General features: G+C 41.5%; 1 protein-coding gene across 9 annotated transcripts in view; it reads right to left on the bottom strand.

Annotated features, from left to right (window-relative positions):
* Window positions 1–22,418, bottom strand: part of PPP1R13B (protein phosphatase 1 regulatory subunit 13B) — an 88,973-nt gene that overhangs the window by 43,199 nt on the left and 23,356 nt on the right. For all 9 annotated transcript variants that reach the window (XM_060263122.1, XM_060263118.1, XM_060263114.1 and 6 more), the window contains exons 3-4: window positions 19,740–19,859; window positions 13,711–13,775 (exon numbers count right to left, since the gene is read on the bottom strand). In XM_060263122.1, coding sequence (XP_060119105.1) covers window positions 13,711–13,775; window positions 19,740–19,859 — 185 coding nt within the window. The remainder of the gene's footprint in view (window positions 1–13,710; window positions 13,776–19,739; window positions 19,860–22,418) is intronic.

Raw genomic sequence — 22,418 nt, 5'->3', positions numbered from 1 at the left:
CTCTAGAGGCAGTTTCTAATCAAACCAGACCAGGATCTTTGCACTCCTCAGAGATAGCTTTCCCTGTCTGACTGGGTAGGGATTCTTCTTCTCTCCATAGAAATTCTATCCCCTTTCTTTTGGCCTGAATGGGAGGCCACTCTACTACCCAAACCTCCTTGCCAAACTTTCCTCAAGTTCTCTGTCTGTGTTCAAACTGCTCTCAGTTAATGCTGAATTCAGACTGTATTCAGTCACAACTAAAATCTGATTTCCCTGTCAGGACTATTTTCAAGACAGTCTCAGTATACATCTCTCCTCATTTAAGGCAGGAATCTGACTGGATCTCCTCAGCATACAGCTTTCACAAGACCTTTTATTTTTATTTTTCTGCTCAGCTGATACTGACCAATCAGATTGCCTGGAGAAGCCTGTCAAGACTTTATGAAGAATTAACCCTTCACAGTCCTGTAGTTGTATGCACAGCACTTTTAAGCCTCTTTTAAAAGTGCAGTTCATCGCACCATGTTATTGTGTAGGAACACATTCTGGGGTAAGGAACGGGGAACCTGAAGAAAACTTAACTCCTCAAAAATACAGTGCTATACTATATATACCAGCAGCCCACCATTTTGTTTCAATAACTGAGAGTTATAGAAGATAAGAAGGAAAATAGTGATACAAAGAATAAAGGAAAGAGGACACATTAATAACAGGAGATGGGTATCAATATCCTTGCATGACCAGCTATTGTTGTCATGCCCACTGAAAGCCCATCCCCTCTCTGGTTTGAGTTCACTCTGCAATCACAAAGGTGCAAGATCTACCTTCTATAGTAAAAAAACAACAACATAGAATCATAAGAGTTGGAAGGGACCTCCACGGTCATCTAGTCCAACTCCCTGTACAATGCAGGAAATTCACAAATACCTCCCCGTAAATTCACAAGATCCACATTGCTGTCAGATGGTCATCTGGCCTCTGTTTCAAAACCTCCAAAGAAGGAGAGCCCACCACCTCCTGAGAAAGCCTGTTGCACTGAGGAACCGCTCTAACAGTAAGAAAGTTCTTCCTAATATTGAGCTGGAAACTTTTGATTTAATTTCAACCTGTTGGTTCTGGTCCTACATTCTGGGGCCACAGAAAACAATTCTGCACCATCCTCTATATGACAGCCCTTCAAATCTGACTTTTTCCAGATACTTAACCCTACACAGCAAGTAGCTTCATCTATGAAGAGGTGGAAGAAATTCTGTAAAGGCTTTTAAAATTTTTTACTCTCAATGCATTATTTAATAACCACGGTTAAACAGATCTGTAAAAGTATTACTCATTATTAGCAAACCAGCATAAAACTTCAGAGAGCCTGGTCAAGCAAATTACAAGATCCTCTTGCCTGAGAACAACCTGAAGTTGCTGGAAAGGGGAAAACTTCAAACTTGCATATGCTTGTTTTACTTGGAACAGTTAACAACACAGCAGGTCATTTCGACCATTCCCTTCAGAACTCTCCATTCTGTGCCAATGTTGCAGAACTCCCACTAGGGTTGCTGGGTCCCCTCGACCACTGGTGTAAGATGGGGGGCAGGGCTGCCAGATCCAGGTTGGGAAACCTCTGGAGATTTGGGGATGGAGCCTGGAGAGGACATGAACCTCAGCGGGGTACAATGCTACAGAGTCCGCTATCCAAAGCACCCATGTTCTCCAGGGGAACTGATCTCCATAGTCTGCAGACGAGCTGTAATTCCAGGGGATCCCTAGGCCCCACCTGGAGGCTGGCATCTTTAGCCTCCACCTTGTAGGTATTCTCTCCAAGCACATTAAGAACATTCAATAAGGAAACCCGCCCACAGAGACTGGTTTTTGGAAAATAAGGATTTCAATGCTCAAATTCTTTTGAAAAGTTACATCTTTGGCAGAATGTTAAGCACTACGAGGTTTACTTGTGCTTCAAGTACATCAAAAACTCATGTGTTCCCCTCAAGACTTCTAAAGTATGAAGCCCACCTGTGGTTTATTTGGAAGTGCAGAAATTTTTCTGTGCATTGCTATAACCAGTGCTAGAACCCACACTATGAGACCTAGGTTAAAAGAAGAAAAAAAATTAAGCCATGCTTCAAAATGAAAGGAGTGGGCAGCACCACTTCTCTGGTCAAAACCTAGAATTTTCTGTCTTCTGCAATTCCCCAGCTGCCTTTTCATACAGCACGCACATCCTGCTGCAGTATGAAGCAGTCCCAGATATAAATCTTAGGGGAGGAACACCTAATACTGTCTGAACTAAATAAAACTGAACATTTTCTGGATTCAGTGTATATGGCATTATTGCCAGTGTAATGGTTTCATCCATATCTCCATCACACATTTTTTTAATTAGGTCAGAAACTGCCAGCAGCAGAATCCATTTGGAAATCCAGTAATAATACCCATCAATCCTCTTGTAGCTTCATGGAAAAGAACATGCAGATCAAATCCCAGATAAATCAAAATGTAATTTTTTCTATAATTAAAAATCAAAAGAATACACACATGGTTCACTAACTGATAAACTGTGCTCTCATTACAACCGTTGCTGTCAAGAAAGCTGCAATTAAAGAGTATGCAACTATTTTAACTTGTTCTAGTTAAATGGGAAATGTTAGCAATCAAAATAAAAATTGTCCCATTTCTGCTTATATTAGATTACAATCTGCAGACAGTGGGACACTTTGACTACATGGAGAATTCAATCACTGCTCCTTAATGAAGAGCGGCCATTCCCTTTGCACCACCCAACACGTGCTGAAACAATCAGGCCAGTCTACACCATAAAGACTTACGTAAGTAACTCAGAAACAAAACGAAGCCTTTGGAAGCTATCTTCAGAAATCCTACCATTTGATAACTTTTATATCATGTTCTCCTTGCTCTTTCAGCAGGACAGTAATGCCTGCAAGGGTACTTGGCAATACGACACTAGGCAGGGAAAGGTGGCTAGATACTGGCTCCCTGGGGAAAAAACCTGCAGTGCATTTTGGGTTTTTTTTGATAACTGCCCATTGACAAGACAAAGTCAAATTATAAGAACATAAGAACATAAGAGAAGCCATGTTAGATCAGGCCAATGGCCCATCCAGTCCAACATTCTGTGTCACACAGCGGCCAAATATATATATATATATATATATATATATATATATATATATATATATATATATATACATACACACACACACTGTGGCATAATTATTTCTAACCTGTTCCAACAACTGTCAAACACAGAATCTCCCAAACAGCTAAGGAGAAACTACAGGTGAGCTCTCTTGTGTATAATAATTAAAAGGTGTAGAGAATCAGGGACTGCTAAATAATGATGTGGTCTTCATTCTCCATTCTTAGGCAAAGCACAGGTCAACTTGTTTACAATATATTTTCCCTCAAGAGCAGTTGTAAGTAACTGTAATACCTCATTAAGCGTTGTAAACAGTGTTTCTTTAAAAATAGACCTTTAAATCTGGATTTTTCTGGGGGTGGGGAAACAACTTTATTTTGATATGCTTCAGCCTACTATGGTTAAGACTCACTGCAAGACTCTTAAATAACACGATGATTATATTATTATGGATTTTCCTGAGGTAATGCTTTGTAAGCAGTGTTTACACAGATGATGCAATACATGAAAGCCATATTTCAGAAAAACAAACATTGAAAATAGCCTTGGAGTGAACTGTGAGACCCCATAACATCTTCAGGTTTGCCCAGCTCTGCACTCTTTTTCAACAGTTTGCAACACTCCTTTTGAGAGCAACCAGCATGATCCAGCTCCTGTACTTCAGCACACATTTCCAGAGTCAAGTGCGCTTATTAAAAACAAGCCATTTCTGTTAAACATGTAACCGGAAATAACGCTTGCAAAATAATGTGTAAAGGGAGGGAAATCACTGCTTACAAAAAAAAGTAATTACTTTCTGATGTGCAATTGTTTAAAAGTACTTTAGCAGCTGATGGACAAAGCAGCAAACTTTTTCAATACTTCATCAGGCTTCAACTGCAGTTTCACCCAGGGTTTCCCTCATTACAACTATTCTGTTAATTCTGTCAACAAGCTGAGCTGGCAAACGCTACCCACACCCCCAAAAAATCTTATAAAAGATAAGCTTCAAATCTCAGTTTGCAAAGAGCTGATCAATACCAAGTTTGAGTTCTGTATCTTTTCTGTCAGGTACAGAGCCCGCCCCCCCTCCAAATCCTTTATCAATATGGAAAGCTGTCTTTCTGCATCCATCAGCAATCAGGGAATGGAAAAGGCTAGTGGATTTTTGCCAGCAGTGAAAGACCTGATCGTGACAAGAGCAAGCCAGCTGTCAGGTCTCATCAGTCTGATGCCCTCTACTTTTTCGTATTCCGTTGCGAACGCTGAACAAGTTCTCCTTTTGCCACAGATGATGGGTTTGGAGTTCAAAATGTATTTATTTATTTTGTTCAATGCAGAAAGTTTGCAGGGTTAGCAAGCTGTAGAAAAATGGCATGTCAAAACCAAGTGGGAGATCGTTAGGATGCCCCTCCTTCACACTGCAGCGGTCTTTATTGTTCGACATAACCAGGTGCTGTGTTGACCGGCACACACTGAAATTTGCTATCTTATTGCCAGATGCAGACTGAACAAGACAAGATAAACAGGCCACTTGCACCCCACCCCACCCCAAAAAAAGGTGGGGAAGGAACCTTCACAGCAGCCCATGTGAAGCTCTCATCATCTATAGACTAAAATGAAGGGGGGGGGAACAGCATAACAACATACCACACAAGCAGCAATATTAAAACCAGAGGGATGTGTCATAGCTGAAATACAATGCACCAGAAGTACCAGCCAGCATTAATAAATTCGTTTCTCACCCATCCCATCCCATCCCAAACCCCAAATCAAAATAGTAAAATTCACTTGCTCACACTGTGAGAATAATCTGTTTTTAAACAACAAATGAGAAAAAACAAATTTTTAAAGGCTTTGGTAGATTTTAATGCCACTCTGGAATGACTCATAGCATTCTCAGTCCTCCCCTGGGAGGAAGAGGGAGAGAATGCAGTCAAGGAGGATACTGGGTGTCAATTAAGGCAAGACTACCAAAATATGTAGTTATTGTGAGCTGCTGTAGCCTATTGGCTGCTGGGTAGTGCTGCCAACCTCCAGGTGGGGCGTGGAGATCTCCTGGAATTGCAATTCATCTCCAGTCTACAGAGATCAGTTCTCCCAAGGGAAATGGCTGCTCTCGCAAGTGGACTCTGTGACATTATTCCCTGCTTCTCGCCAACCCCCACTGTCTCTAGGCTCTACCCCCAAGTCGCCAGAAATTTTCCAACCCAGAGTTAGCAACCCTTCTGCCAGGACAAGTGGCAGCTATGAAACCACTAGGCAGCCACTGGCAAGCCACTGTGTTGTGGTGGATACACAGCTGGATGAGGACCAGGGAGACCCTGATTCAAGCCCTCACTCTACCATGAAGCTCAATGAGTGACACTGGGCTAGTCTCTCTCAGTCTAACCCAGAGGTCCCTGATCTTTTTGAGCCTGCGGGCACCTTTGGAATTCTAATACAGTGTGGTGAGGGCAGCCTAGGGTTGCCAACCTCTGGTGGGGGCTGAAGATCTTATGGGATTAACGTCTGATCTCCATACCACATAGATAAGTTCACCTGTGGAAAATGGATTATTTGGAAGGTGGAATATATCGCATTATAACCCAAATTGAAGATCCTCCCCTCCCCAAACCCACCCCCTCCTCAGGTTCCACCCTCCAAATCTCCAGGCATTTCCCACCATGAAACTGGCAACCCTAGCTCAGCCACAAAATGACTGCCACAGCTTACCTTCAGTCACATCATGAAAATTTTTGTGCTGTGGTGGCAGCTGTTGCCAAAGCGATGCTTTTAAAAATTTGCAGAGCAAACCAAACCTCCAGTACTCAAGTCAGAAGTCTTGTTGGGCAAAAGCCCAACCTGGTTCCACTCATGGGAACCCCTGGTCTAACCTACTTTACAGGAAGGAAAAAATGGAGTGAGGATGACTGCAGTAGAATAAAAGCAACTGAATAAAGTATATTCTTTACAGATAGTAAGTCTCTCGTCTGCAATAAGGTGATAGCACCGACCTGCCCTTACAGGGCTGTTGTAACAATTACTGTTAAAACTTGTGTAAAGCACAGTGAAAACAGAAATTACTCCGTTTCTCAGCTTATCCTTGGCCCATTTTTCCAAATGTTTTTGTGAATGTTATATTTAAATTCCCCAGTCAAGAGCTATCCTCGTATTTTTCCTCCTGAAAGAAGGCTCAACTGATTTTTGTTTTTCTGACTTCAAAAATGTCACCAACATTAACCTTTCAGATGTTATTTCCATCTTTATTCCAGGTCTTTTGTTTTTAAAAAGAAAACCTTCTGTGCTGAAGTCACTAAAACATTCAAATAGTTTTCATTTCATTTTGCTATGCCCCCTGAAAGCTGCTGCTGAAGTTACTTCTAATAATTAATTTTATTTGTACCAAGATTTTACAATTTTTTTATGCTGTTGCTCACAATGACAGAATATTGTAGGACTTAATTCATTTAAACCCAAGACTCCACTTTGCTCATTAATTCAAAGCCCTCATGATATGAAACTGTTTTTTGTTTTAATCAAGTTGCTTGAACCTGTACACTGGAAACCGGAAACAGAGGAATTGTTTCAGAGAGCCATGACAGAAGTTCCAAAAACAGGCAGATGTATCCCCTCCCAATGAAAAACTCTCTCGAGACTGATGACTGTAAGGAATGACATGAAATACATTCAGCTTGTGGGTCTACAGTTAAAAGTGGTAATTAGCAGAAGCTACTCCCACCCACCCACCTTGGACAAGTTCTTGCTATGTTTACATAGCCTCCAATTCTTTACTACACATCCACAGCAGAGGGGTGTTTTTTAGGGGAAAGGAGCACTTAGGAACAGGAAATCTACAAAAAGCAGTTCCACTCTGTTTGTGGTTATCTACATCCAAGTCACTTTGTATGAACTATGAAGTGTATTATAGTGGCAAGTACAAATGCGCTTTTCAGATAATCATTTTTTCATATGACCAGTATGCACATTTGTTGTGTTGGACTCATTACTATTTAACTTATATCCCGCCCTACCCCACACATGGGCTCAAAAGGCAGACCGGCTCCAGGATTAATTTTTGCTTAATTTTTCTCAGCCAGCATTCATTAACTGTAGTCTAAAACAGCCATTCTGAGAGCACTGTGAGCACCTTAGGATCCACTCACAATTCCCCTGCTAATACACTGCCATTGTGATTATGACACAGATTGGCGTATGTAACAGAAGTCCAGTGACACTCCCCCAGACTTTGTTCCAGGTATCTGAGTCTTCGAGATCCTAGGACAACGCTCCATTCACTATGCCACACTGGTTCCATATAACACCACACCTCTGCACTAGTCCTCTGCATATATTGTGTGTTATTTTAGCCACTGAGGGCTGTCAGCTCCTCTTCCTCCAGAACTTTCAAGGGCTTGAAAGTATACTTGACTTGAAGTATACTTTCCTGAGGGGCCACTGGCACAGGGGCAAGCAAAACCAGAACCTAGCAATTTTATTAGCACCTTGGTGGCTGCTAGGCTCAGACCCTTCAGTGGCCATGATGACCGGTGTCAGCTCAACAGGTGCTTCTTCCTGCACTGTCACCAGTTTGCACAGGATTGCCAACTGCAGTTTGGGAAATTCCTAGAGATTTCTTGAGGTGCCTAAGGAAACAGGGCTTGTGGAGGGGAGGGGCCTCAGCAGGTTATACCATGGAGTCCACCTTCCAAACCAACTGTTTTCTCTAGGGGAACTGAACTCTGTTGTCTGGGGATCAGTCATAATTCCAGGAGACCTCCAAGCCCTGCCTGGAGGTTGGCAACACCAAGTTTGTAGGAAGATGCTAATTATTGGTGCCACTGAACTGAACAGCCCCACAGAACTAGTTTGCTGCTCAGCAAGGATCACTCAGCTTGGCTGCTCAGGGTGCATTTTAACTTCTCAGTTCACCCCTAAACACCTTTTTAAAGTGACCAAGAAGTACCACTATCTCTTACGCATTAAGTTGGTGTCCCTGTTATCTTATGCAGGGACTGATATGTTTGTGCTGCTATGGAAACTGAGCCAGCAGCATAACATTACTGGAAAAACACCCATTTTTAGTGCTTGGAAAGGCCTTCGGGTATCAAACAGTGAAGGTAGGAAAGAATATGCAATCATTTAAACAACATTAAAAATAGAAACCTTTTCCCCTCACATACCCAGACTGTTTGGAGAATCTACCTCCTCCCTCAAACAAACATTTCATGTGTTTATACCACTGCATCCATCAGAATGACAGGTTACAGATATATTGTTTTTAAGGCTTATGACATCAGAATAGGGATGGGCAGCTCAGTGGCACAACTTAAGTCTTTGTATGCATAGGGCCAAAGGTTCAAGCTCCAGAATCTTACTTGACAGTTAGTTCATGTAGACTTCCACAGATAATAATACTACAGACTGCACTGCATGCAAAGGGAATGGACTATTTTTTAATACTTCCTCCATGGGGGGGGACCCCTTCTGCCCAAATAAAATCCACATGTTTAGGGGGAAAGGTTTAGCCCAGCCAACTCCCCAATATGCTTATTATCTGGAACTGATTTGTAAGGGGGGGGGGGTTGTTGTTGGGGGTTTTTTGTAGGGGAACATATGTTCAAACTTCCTCAGTCTCTCTCTCTCTCTCACACACACACACACACACACACTGAAAAGTGTTAACCATTCAAGAAAACCTTTAGTGATCAGTTCTGTTGATGGAAGTTAACTGGCCCTGCAAAGATGGCTTGAAAATTGCAGTTTAAGTTCTCCTCTCCTGGGCATTTGACATGTCACTCAGATGCTGCTGTTTTTCCCACCAGAGCCATGTTCTTCCATTCCAGTAGCTTCGCAGTGGAATCTCAGAGGGAGGTGAAGCAATTGCAGGACTGCGTACCAGAGAGCAGACTGCATTCATTCAGCCTCCTCTGTGGTTACTAAAAGTATTATGTGGATGGGACCCCAGTGTGCAGTAATAATTAACATTTCTAATATTTTTAATTGCATTGTTAATGTTGCAGATACAATTCTACCCTTGGCTGAACACATTTTTTGTTTCAGCAGCTCTCACTGTAGATATAATACTCAATGTAATAGTTCCTATTCGTTTTAAAGGCAAAATGACCCAAGTTTCACTGCCATGCTAAATGCCTCAAGCACTATGGAAGGTTCAGTGAACAATGGAACCAAATTATGATCAGCATGTACTGCAGTAATCAAAGCCAGCACCGGCAGGGTCATCCAGTTCTCTTTATTTTTTAAAAAAACCTGGTAAATAAATCCCTTCCAAGTATGGAGCCTGCATGATTTATTAGCCTACCCTTAGATTTCAACAGAGGGGAACTGTATTGTCGTCACCATTACCCATAATGAACAGCTATTCCCCCCTGCCAAAAGGCAAAAAGATTAACAAGACACACATTAGGGGGAAAAATGAACCAATATGGGCATCCTTCCTAGAATGTTTTTCAGGTGTTTAGGAGTCTTCAAAACACTTCTCCCCACTCTTGCCCGTTCAGGTCCTTCACCTGCTGTCATACCACCAGTTTCAGTCCCCTCTATAACTGCTGGCTGATTGTAATGGTGGTGTTAAGATGAAATGGGGTGGGGGGATTGTTTTTGCTTATATTTGTAATGTGTGTTTGAAATTTGTAGTGACTGTCAGTGCTGTGTAAAAGACTGAATATCATATTAGGGCTGGGGATATCTACGTTCAAACCCTCATATAAATGAACTCGTGGAGTATCATATGACCAATCAAACATCTCATAGCTTCAGCCACCTCCCAGTTCTTTGGAGGAAGGGCAGGATGAAATAAAATATGTTTAATATTAACAACAACACCATGTGCAAAATTAGCATTCATGTGGGCAATATTTGTGTTTTACTGCCTTGTTAATTGCAAAAAGAGCAATAAAAACCTATTATCTACTACCTCCTTAGAATTGCAGTCTATTGTATTTTTAACTTACTATTTCCTCCAAAGATCACAAGGTGACATACATGGTTCCTGCCACCAATCCAGTTGATCCCCTGTGAGGTAGGTTTGGCTGAGAGAGAGCAAGTTGCCTAACGTCACCCAGTGCAATTCACTGCCACACGAGGATTTGGACTCGGGTCTCACTACCAGCAGCCCCCACCCCCATCCATTACATAGAGACAGTTTATTAGGGCTACTAGATACACAATGTATCTGCTGTCCCAACATATGCCAGACCACTATCCTCATTCTCCTAAAGGATTACTAATCAACAGAACTAGACATTAACACAGTGCAATAACTACTTCCAATTAGCTTAGAAATTCTTTCCAAGGATTGGTGTCTACATTTAAGACATTCCATAGGCCACTTTTCCAAAGCATTCAAGGTAGCTTACATAGAAGAAAAACAAAACCAGCAGAAAATTCCAAAAATAAAATCACAAAGAAAGCCAGTGCATCTTGACGAATCTGGAACCAAATGGCATTTTCAAACATTCAATAAGTACCCTGTTCTACTATTCAGTCTGGATCTTGCAGTAGTTCAGAGTTTCATTCTTCAACATACAAACACCAGGGAATCTTTAGTTAACCACGAGCTCCTGTCCTTCACGCAGGACAGGGCACTGTACATCCATGTAAAGACATACAATATTATTGCACCTAGAGATGTCACATGTGAACAAGTCTAGCATGCTGAGATATGGTATGAGATATGGTAACTGATAGTCAGTTTGGTGTAGTGATTAAGGGTGTGGACTCTTATCTGGGAGAACCGAATTCGATTCCCCACTCCTCCACTTGCACCTGCTGGAATGGGCTTGGGTCAGCCATAGTTATCACAGAGGTTGTCCTTGAAAGGGCAGCTGCTGTAAAAGTTCTACCTACCTGACAGGGTGTCTGTTGTGGGGCAGGGAGGTAGAGGAGAGTGTGACCACTTTGAGATTCAGAGCATAGAGTGGGATATAAATCCAATATCTATTACATCATTTGTCAAGCATTTCCACATTTTAGGAAACACAAGCTTGGATTCCGCCTAAAACGTTCAAGTCCATGCAAGTATGCAAGTATGAATTCCCCATATTCCTCTTCTAGCTGCAGTCCAAAATGTTGCTCCTGAGGCATAGGAGACACCCTTCTCCAAGAATAACTGGATGAGTGAAATCAGCAGTCAGTCAGTACCTCTGTCGACATAAATTAAAACTAAACAAAGCCAATATTAAAATATACAAGTACAATCAGAAATTCATCATCTCTCCAGAACTTTAATCTTATAGTCCCTGATTCTCAAAGTAATCAGAAGAAACCTTGCTACTGCATGGGTGATATGGGAACACTGATATGATAAAAGAAGGAAAACAAGCCTCACCTCTGGGAGGTTATGCCTGTTATGCAAAATACGGCTAATTAGAACATCCTGTATTTGGATGCAAAATTCACACTGAAGCAAAATATGAGCAATTCCCTACAATTACATGGGTAGATTTTTCCATGGTAAGGCAAGTTCACAGATCTCCCATAGAGAATCGTTGATGGGAAGATATTAAATTGTGGCGAGCGTAAAAGCACAACATAGTTGTGGAGCTCAAGCTGTGTAAAACAGGCAGCTGAAAGCCCTTGTCTTGATGTCATAGTAAACTGCAGAGGGGAACACGTTTTACCTGCCAAGAGACCAGAAGGTTTGTTTCTCAATGTCAAGGAGCCTCTGTTTCAGGGATCTAAATACTTGCAATTCATCTAACAAAAAAAGAGAGTCCAGAGGTACACTGATTGACTGTATTTTCCTCAAGGATCAGTGGAACCAGCTAGATGAAAACGAATCCAAGAGTATAATGAAGATGTAACTACTAGACCCTGCCCTGTAATGGAGGCATAACCAAAATTTCAGCATCAAGAGCCAAGCTCTAGTCATCAGAAGACCCTGCCCTGTCTCCAGGCACATGGCCTGAATCTGCTCAACATGTGAATTAAACAAATTGATCCAAGTAAAGATACTATAAAGCAACTGGGACACAATTTTAAGCATTGAAAACTTTCACAGCTGCGGGGACAAACTGGTTACCCTTCACATTAAAAAAAAACCCTAGTGATCACAGGCAAACTCCCATTATGTAACAGTAAACTTGAGTTCATAAATCCACTCTTCTGTGCCCTGCCAAAAATGAACATGGATCTATTAGACTGGTATTATTTGTCTAACTGGCACGTGTCTGCCTGCTTTTTGGTGCACTGGAACAAGTTATCTAATTATATTATTGGACAATAGAAGGCTTCCTGATTTGGGAAGACCTGGATCAAGTTCCAGTTTGCCAGGACATCTTACTGCAGCATTTATGCAAGCTGGAGTTTCTCTCCTCCCCACAAACCAGTATTCTAAACCTGAGTTCAATCCCAGTTTGTTCCATCTCACCCCTTCCACCCAAAGGAACTCTAAAGTGGGGTTAAACTGAAGTTTAGAATCACAGATCATGGAGAGGAAACCAAGTCCAGTTTGCGCAGGTATCCATATGAAGATGCATCATGGCAAACTATTGTCTGATGAAGTGTGCTTCTAGCACACGAAAGCTTACATTCTGAATAAAACTTTGTTGGTCTTAAATGTGCAACTTAACTCCTGCTTTGTTCTACTGCTTCAGACCAACACGGCTGCCCACATGGATCTATGGCAAACTGGAGTTTGATTCAGGGATCCACAAACTCGGAAACTTGGAATTGTGACCGACGCAAATTACTGAAGGTTCAGGCAACTTTTTTTCCCAAAGTGTTGAAAATATTTTTGTCAAAAGCAGATTTCAGCTATTACAAGTGTTATGAAAACCAATTAAGAAGGCATGCCCAGCAGAGAACAACCCCACCCTTGAGTCTTCACCTACCAAAACTTAATCTCTCACAAACAGAAGACATAACAAATTATGGTTATTGCTAGTTTACAGATATGAAAACAATAATAAGCAGCCACACAGACCCTTTAGTTTAAAGATATTTAAACAGGATTGCCACTGCACTTTCCCCAAAATAAAGCAAAAAGATTTCATGTCCACAACTGGGGAACCTCTTTACCCTAAGGGAAAGAAGTTATGATGACCACCAGTGTTAATTCATATTTATTTATATGGTGCAATACTTTTGTATGGCAAAATGTGCAGTATATTTATTTATTTATTTATCTACTCTATCCTTCCAGCACTCAGGACCCATGGTACTTCATGATACATACAGCACAAAATACAATCATTCACTGAAAACCATTAGAATTCATCATTAATACAGATAATTAAAACAGATAAACCAGTGCCCAAGTCTATAGTTTTCAGACTGCCCCATAAACAATACTAGGTACTTTAACAGCAGCAACAGCAGGTTGCAGCTATATTTTTTTAATGCTGAGTTCTTTATATTATATTTCTGCTTTTATGCTGCTATCTGCACTAAGCCCTTGGGAAAGGTCAACATAGAAACCGAAATAAATTAAGTTTAAGCTGGAAATTAGTGAAAAGGAGACAGCAAATCAATGTGCAGTCAGCCATTAGCAGTGCTTCACAAAAATTTCAGTTTATACATTTCTAAGTATGTATTTAGATACACAAACTAAATTAATACAGTATGTCATGTTGTGTAGCATATTAGTTCGTTCAACATACCCCATTTTCAGTACGTTTCTCCACAGGCATATTAACTCCGTTCTTCTGATTTTGAGTCGGGCGACCTAGGAACAACACAGTTACACAATTTACACATATTGCCTGGGTGTGTAATAGCTACTTTTTTAAAAAATTCAAAACAGGATCAAACTTGTATTAGTAAACCATAGTTTATTATGCTAAACAGCAGATATGAGTGAGTGTTTTTCATCTTTGTGGTGGGACTGGAATTTGTTTTTCTTCATCTATTTGAAACTCACACTGACCACTGCAACAGACATTACCAAAGGATCAGTAGTGCTATAGTGTAAATATCGCATTTTGCTACCCTCTTGTTCTGCACATGTGTAAGAAAAGAAAGACTGCTGATGCTGGGAAAACTTTGTGCCAACTGACAAAGAAGAAGACAACGACATTGGATTTACATCCCGCCCTACACTCTGAATCTCAGAGTGGTGACAATCTCCTTTACCTTCTCCCCCCACAACAGACACCCTGTGAGGTAGATGGGGCTGAGAGAACTCTCCCAGAAGCTGCCCTTTCAAGGACAACTCCTACAAAAGCTATGGCTGACCCAAGGCCATTCCAGCAGGTGCAAGTGGAGGAGTGGAGAATCAAACCCAGTTCTCTCAGATAAGAGTCCATGCACTTAACCACTACACCAAACTGTACCTAATGGCACAGCTCATGTTGCAGGAATTCCAGTCAGACACTTTTCATCCACCAGTCTTGGTACCCAGCTCTGCAAAACACCCTATAGACTATAAATTGCATAAAGTCTCAGAACAACCAGCAAATTCCACAGAACAATCAGCACAGTCAACAACCATCTTCCTTATCTTCACACCCCTTCCAACCCTCCCAGCAATTAACACAGAACAATGGTCACATTCAACAGCCAGTTTCCTTATCACAACCCTTCCAGGAAGCCCCACCAAACAATGGGCACATCCACAAACCAATTGCCCTTTCATCACACCCCCTCCAGCCTAGAAATAGCAGCTCTCCAGCAGCCCTGGCTCCACTCAATGCACAGCAGCCAAGAAGGTCTGAGCGCCTGCTCCGGCTGCAACGCCACTGAGGATGTTCTCCGCAGCTGAGAACGAAACGTCTGGAAGGAAAACTTTCTCCAGTAGAACACGGCACTTGATCCCGAAAGATTCTACAAACCCTAATAAGTCAGACACTGTTTCCCTAATAAAGGGCCTTCATTACCATCACTGCTGATGCTTCTTTAGGAGAAAGTGGAGGAATGCCATTCAATCCCCTTCACTGCAAGGAGACAGGGTTTGCCGGTGGCCCATGGAAAGCAGCCTGTGGACAAGTGCACGCCATGGAGGGTGCATGTACAGCCTGGAGGGGCACATAGGAGGAGACTGCAAGGAGCTTTCAACCCAGCTCCACACAAACCTCCAATTCTCCCTCCCAGCTTACAAAAAGGGCACAGACTGGCCACTTCTTGAAGGGTCCCAAGTAGAATTTTTTTTGCCTCCTTAGCAAAATTGCCCTCAAGCTTGAGAGGAGTTCTGCCCACTCCAATCTGATGATCACAGGAGCAAATAAGGGGTGAGTTTTGCCCTTGGCTGCTGCAACTTTTTATCATGGAGATCAAATAATGTTGGTCCTTGATTATCCCTGCTAAAAGTAATGGATCCTCTATTCTGCATTTGTCTGGACATCGCTCCTTAACTAAAGCTTACCCTGCAGACCTGAAGAGCCTCTCTACTGTTGGGATGGCTCCCTGGAGGGAGAAGGTAAATAAATTTAAATTGAAGCAAGATTTGCTAATTTCACCTCATTTTTCACCTTAAAACCTTAGCAGACCTAATCCCACAGTGGGGAGGAAAACCTTATCAATTCCCCACCCATTAAAAAAAAAAGCCTAAGAAAATGATCCCGCCTAAGTTAAGAAATATTCAGGCTCAAATATTTCAATTAGGGACATAAATGCATGCTAAAATGGCACTGGTCATAATTAGTAGGATTTAAATGGTGCAGCTTTGCCTAAGTTTGCGTTCACAACTTCCTCATGTCAAAGTTTACCTATTTTTTTTAATGGTAAACAGATTTCATTAACACAGAACCAGGAAACATAGTATGGCTGTGCAAACTAATGAACTGAACATCATGTTATCATGGTTGGGGTGACACGTTTTCATCTTTGTGCCCTGAAAGAAACAGCAGTTCCAGCTGAACTCTCTGTAAAAAACTATATGAGAGGCCATTTCACCGAAGCCTCATAAAACTTCCCAATACAACTGTGAGTCATTCTCTTCCCAGGTTTTTATTTTAAAGAGTTAACTCTGCTTAGTTTAGAAGGAAAGTAGTTTAGAGTGAAACTGCCACAAACCTGAAGGCTGGCTATGTTTAAAAATTTCTGGTATACAAAGTTTATTTTTACCTTTCAATACTGCATCTTTAACTCAAAAGGATGAGCAACAAAGCATCAAAACAAATACATGAGGAATCACTGGTTATCAAACCTCATCTACTTTTGTTGTGATCAACTAAGGACACAGCACATTTGTTTGAAGTTAAGTGTTCCAAGTCTTGCATTTTCCCAACCTGATATAGCAGTACCAAACCATTATATATTTTTCACAGAAAAAAACCACTGCTAACTGCTGTCTTCTGTCTGCTAGAAAGCAAGCAAGACCTGGTCTGCTCAGATGAAGAGAGTCCGGTCTGGTCCAAGCTCTTATTGAAAGGGACACTTTCCAACTTACATTTTTAGATGCATGTGTGTGTGTTAAGTGCTATCACGTCACTTCCAAATTACAGCCACCCTATGAACTAATCACCTCCAAAATGCCCTATCGTTAATAATAATAAGATGAAGATATTGGATTTATATCCCACCCTATACTCTGAACATCAGAATCTCAGAGTAGTCACAATCTCCTCTACCTCCCCTCCACCCACAACAGACACCCTGTGAGGTAGGTGGGGCTGTGAGAGCTCTAACAGCAGCTGCTGTTTTAAGGACAACCTCTTTCAGAGCTATGGCCGACCCAAGGCCATTCCAGCAGCTGCAGGTGGAGGAGTGGGGAATTAAACCCGGTTCTCCCAGATAAGAGTCCACTACACCAAACTGGCTCTCCAACAAGCCTTGCTCAAATCTTGCAAACTGAGGGCTGTGGATTCCTTCACTGAATCCACCCATCTTGTATTAGTCTTTCCTTTTTTCCTGTGGCCTTCAAAATTTCCTAGCATGATTGTCTTTTCCAGTGACTCTTGTCTTCTCACAATGTGGCCAAATTATGATAGCTTCAATTTCAGCTTTGAGGGAGAGTTCAGACCTGATTTGGTATTTTTCAGTGTATGCCTACAACATGCAAACTGTGAATGTGACAAATAGATGTTTGCATTTGTCCACCACAATATTACACTCCCAGACAAGACATGGTTCTTCAGTGCATATCCTCATGGAGTATATATTCTGCAGCAACCTTGCGTTTACGTTTAATTTTGAGAGAGTTTATTTTCATGTAAAACCGAGGGACATAATTGTCAGTACTGTCACTTAAGAACTGGTTTTATTCATTTTATATTTAACTTCACTTATATCATGCTTTTCTCCCAATCGGAACTCAAAGTGCCTTGCATCACTCTCGTCTCCCCCATTTTATCCACACAACAGCCCTGTTAGGTAGGTCAGACTAAAAGTGTGTGACTGGCCCAAGGTCACCCAACCTTATGTTACATATAAGTTGAGGAGTCAATGCCTGGGCAGATGGACAGTAAGCATAGATCTTATATATATTACAAACTTTCTACCTATCAAACATATGACCACTATTACTTGGCAGAACTTAATTTTACCATCACCATGACTGTGAAAGGACCTTCACTTGGTTTACTGCAATCACGACACGCAGGCTAACAAGCTGCTTGTGATGCAGTCTCTTACTCTATAATAATGCTAGGATTGATTGACACTGTAATGAAATTTAAAAGCAGAGGCTGGGTGGAAGGAGGAAAGTGCAATTTGGAAACAGGCAAGTTTGTCGTAAGTAGATTGGGAGCCTAAGAACATGAGCTTACAAGCTTCTGCAGAAGAGTCTGCAAGCTTGAAAAGGCAACACGAACATATAAATACATCGAAGGGGAGGAATAAGGAGATAAACTATTTGGCTCAGAGCAAAGTCCAAGAGTGACTCTGTATGTTATTGATGCCAGATAGCAGATGCCAGATGGATCACATTTGTCAGGGCTTTTGCGTGTGTGCAAGAACGCACAGGAACGCAGTTCCGGCTGGCTTGGTGCCAGGGGGTGTGGCCTAATATGCAAATGAATTTGAGTCACTGCTTTTTGAAGAAAAAGCCCTATGTGAAACAATAGTGCCACCAAGGGGTGTGGCCTAATATGCAAATGAGCTGCTGGGCTTTTCCTACAAAAAAAGCCCTGACTTCTGTACCTGCTTTTTGGACTTCTAGAATAATATGTTAAGAGAGATATCTGGCATATCCACTGTGGAGTTATGTATGAACTGTATATTTTCCCTACAGAGCAAGGGTGAAAGCGTCAGATATTTTACCAGAAGCACAATCCCCCCCCTCCCAAAAAAAATGCATTATGTGTTGGCTCTCTCTTTTTTATTTATTAGTCCTTGGTGTACAAAGCCACTCTGTCTTGGGCCTCCAAAACACCGTTCATGGGGCCTGGCAGTCATCACACCAGCAAGGTTGCCACCTGAGCCAGCACAGAAAGCCAAGCACATCCTGTCCTGCACGTGAAGCATCAAATAACGGAATTCAGTTCTTTCATTGCTTTTACACACACACACACACACACACACACACACACACACAGAATAGTGCACTTTCAATGAACTTTGCAACTGTATTTTACTGTGAAAAACAGCAAAACCCAAATGATCACTAAAGTGCAGGGGAAGTGGACTGAAAACATATTATTCAGTGTGTTTGAAGGCACCCATTTCATTTTGCTCAGTAATATCCCATCTAGGCCTGGACAGCTAAAAATCATGAGCTGCCCTTGCCTTGAAGCTGGCTAATTACAATACGGCAGACTGCCAGCAAGACTGAAAAAGACAATAGTATACCAAGAATCCTAAAAAACAGTTGCTGTTCTTAAATTAGATTTTGGTCTATTTCCTAAATATTTCGTATAAAAATGAATGTCTGAGACCCCAAGTGGCACGAGAAAATTGACAAATCAACAATTTTTTCCAAGTGCGCATGCTGACAACTGCAAGCTAGGTAAATTTTAAGATTTTGTGAAGTGTCTGTGAATGATCTATAATTAGATTGTAGGCAAAGGGCATCAGGTAGCAAAAAGAAGGATTCCAAGCAGGAGAGACGTGTTTAAATCCTTTTCTTTCTACGTGAGAGCTGGAAGTGCCAACCAGATCATAGCAGAGGAGGAAAAAAGACTGTACAGATTTTGCTTGGAAGGCTGTAAGTTTCGGAGCATATTTTTGCACTAGCCTCTGCCAACTCAAATAATCAAGACCCACTAAAACTGACATGGCTTTAAAACTGCTAATACAGGATGAAGGACTGTTTGCTTTTAATCTGCTATAATTATTTTTTAAATTTACTCTGTAACCATAACTGACAGCTGACTTGCAACCCATCAAGATCAGCATTTGGGGAAGGAACTTGGGAAGAGAAGGAGAAGATGGAAAAAAGCTAACAAGATAGTAGATACCTAAGACACTGCCTGAAAGGAAGGGGGGGAAATAAAGACTCCTGATGAATGGGTGATAATTAAGGTAAAAGAAGAACCGATAACATCATAGTGCGGGCTGGCAATAGCAAGTAGCGAAAGGAAATTGTAAGGATAAAAATGAGAAAGGAATGTGAAGGGTGGACAATGGCAAAATAAAAGGGGTTTCTTTGGGACAAGGGCATAACGTACATAATCAGAGAAGTGTTCGTATAGGACTGGGATTCTACCAATCCTTTGTGTAATTAATACTTGCTTTATATTTTAGCTGAATTTTACAAATTGTTGGAGAGGGTTAATCAATGGTGTAGCAACAAACTTTAGCGAAATATACATACCCTGTTCACTGCTTTCTGTTGGCGATTCTTCATGTCGAAGAAAAAATTTCACTTCCTCCCTGCGAGGTCCCCACTTTTGTAGATGGTCATACATCATGTGATCAAAGGGAATGGGCCGTTCTGAATGTAGAAAAATCACAGGTTTCTTATCTGAGCAATTCATCTGACACATGTTCGCATGAGTAGGCAAAGTAAATAAAACAAAGTGTAACTGCTTGTTTTATTATTCAGTAATTTGGTAATTTTCCTGGAAAAAACTGCAAAGTTACTGTGCTCAAATGGACAACCTAATCCCCCTCTTCAAAAATAGAAAGCAAAAAACAAATCCCAGAACATATCCTTAATAGTTCCCCCAATATGTGTTTTTTAAACTCAAAGAACAAGTTTCCACAATCTTCTGAAGTCTGCAAGATCTTAGTGTTAACGTAGGTCTATACTTTTGACAGGACAGTCTTTCTTGCCACTGAGTTATCTGCATATCACCATGTTTGCCTCCCATTTTAATTCTGCAGTCTTACAGAGCAAAAATATGAATCTGATTATCATCATTCTAATCCAGGCCTTCACCTAGATGTATGTGGCCCTCCAGGAGTTCACTAAGCCTCCTATTTTTGCTGCCATCTGAGGGCTACAAAAAACACAGGGCATGTCAGACTCCTGACAGACTGTTAATCCATGGCTTGTGAGCTGCATTTGTCACAGCGGGTCACAAGTTATGCAGGCACATTTCATCCAAGTCACTGACGAAGATACTAAACAACAGGGCTTTTTTTGAGCAGGAATGCACAGAAACGCAGTTCCAGCTGGCTTGGTGTCAAGGGGTGTGGTTTAATATGCAAATGAGTCCCTGCTGGCCTTTTCTACAAAAAACCATTGCATTAATCAAATGGTGTTGTCAGGGGGTGTAGCCTAATATACAAATGAGTTCCTGCTGGGTTTCTTCTATCCAAAAAGCCCTGCTAAACGATATCACTTTAAACAGCCTTTGTAGAATGTCATTATAATGTGCTACCAGATCACTGTTAGTGTCGGCTGCACAGATCGCATCACGCTACCGTTACAATATTTGAACCGGTTTCCAGTTTATTTCTGAGCCCCAAAACAAAGTACTGGTTTTGACCTAAACACAAAACAGTTTGAGTCCAGGACACATCAAGGATTGTATTCTCATGCCGTAGCTGCCAAAGTGTTTAAGATCTTCCTTGGTGTTCTGTTGAAACTGCTTCTACCATCTTAGTGATTCTAAAAAGACTGCTCAGCGGCGGCAGTGAAATTATGGAACTCCCTTTACAGAGAAATTTTGTCTGACCCTTTTTTTCAATGACCTTCAGATGACAACTGAAGACAGGTAACATTCCAAAGAGCCTCCTCAGATTAATTCCTTGTTCCCACCAGAACACAGCTGCAGCACAGGATAGGATGGGGGTTAAAGCTAACCAGGCTCCCCACTTAACTAAGATTTTTAGCAAGGGGTTGATGCTGTGCTTTAGCCAGAAACCTCATTAAGGAGTGTGCCTAGTCATCCTTCACTGCAGTGCCAGTCAACCTATCACTTGATCCCAGTTAGAGGAAGAAGGTATAAGACTCCACAGTTTTCTTAGCCTCTCTTGGTTACAAGCTGCTCTCTGACGGATTTTCTGTTCTACCATGAATGGATAAGGAACCAAATCTCCTCACATGAACCTACACACCACTCTCCTCACCAGTTTTTACTCGCTATATCAATTGTCCTCAGCCAGACTGCATGCCCTTTCTATCATGGTAGCAATCCTGTCAAATGCTGGAGGAGGTGAGAAAAGCACCACCTACTCTATCACCTTTCAGGAACTGCCTTCAAACATTTCTTTCAAAAGGCTCTCCATTGCACTGGGTGCTGAACTGTCCGTTCTTTAGTGAACTGCTGCTGATAAGACACCTGAAGTTTTTGCTTAGCTTTGATGCCTGGCAAGCAGTTCTGGAAGGTGCCATTGTTTTTATTAATATCCCTGTTTTTAGACAAATGTCTTTATATAATGCCAGTTCAGGGCAGGAGGTAGGTGGGTTTATAAATCTTTTAAATGTATATATTTGGGCCCTATTTTAGAGGCAGTGTATAGCTTTGGGGCCCCATTTTAGAAGGAAAAGCAGTGTGCAATTATTTTTAATAAATAATGTTATTTCCCTAGACACGCTGATCCTGAATTCTTTGGACCCATTTTTTAATGCCAAACGCTATACTTCTTTCTTCAACAATTCTCTGAAACCATGCCAGTCTACCACATATTCCCTTAGTAAGCACTAATTTATTGTCATTAAGGAAGTCATATGAGGGCTTTATATTCTGCCAAAAGTAGGTTCAGTTCAGTTCTGAGAACTTCATCCCAACTATATAACAAGCAATCAGTTCAGGGCTAATAAGCATATTTTTGTGCAAATACCATGAACTTGCCTGTAGCTATCTTCACAACCCATGCCATTAAACTAGCTTTAGACAAAGTGCCTCTTCCACATTGATGACTGCACACACACACACACACACACAAAAAAGCCTGCTGGATCAGACCAGCAGTCCATCTAGTATTGTTTCAGGCCAACTAGTTGCCCTGGAGTGCTGTCACCTAGAAACTGGCATTCAGAGGTTTGCTACCTCCATATATGAAAGTTCCCTTCAGCCACCATGGTGAGCAGCAATCAATGGCT

Source organism: Heteronotia binoei, chromosome 21 (genome assembly GCF_032191835.1).
Source record: "Heteronotia binoei isolate CCM8104 ecotype False Entrance Well chromosome 21, APGP_CSIRO_Hbin_v1, whole genome shotgun sequence".
Taxonomy (NCBI): domain Eukaryota; kingdom Metazoa; phylum Chordata; class Lepidosauria; order Squamata; family Gekkonidae; genus Heteronotia; species Heteronotia binoei.
Note: the sequence above shows the minus strand (reverse complement) of the source record. Positions and strands in the feature narration are given on the sequence as shown.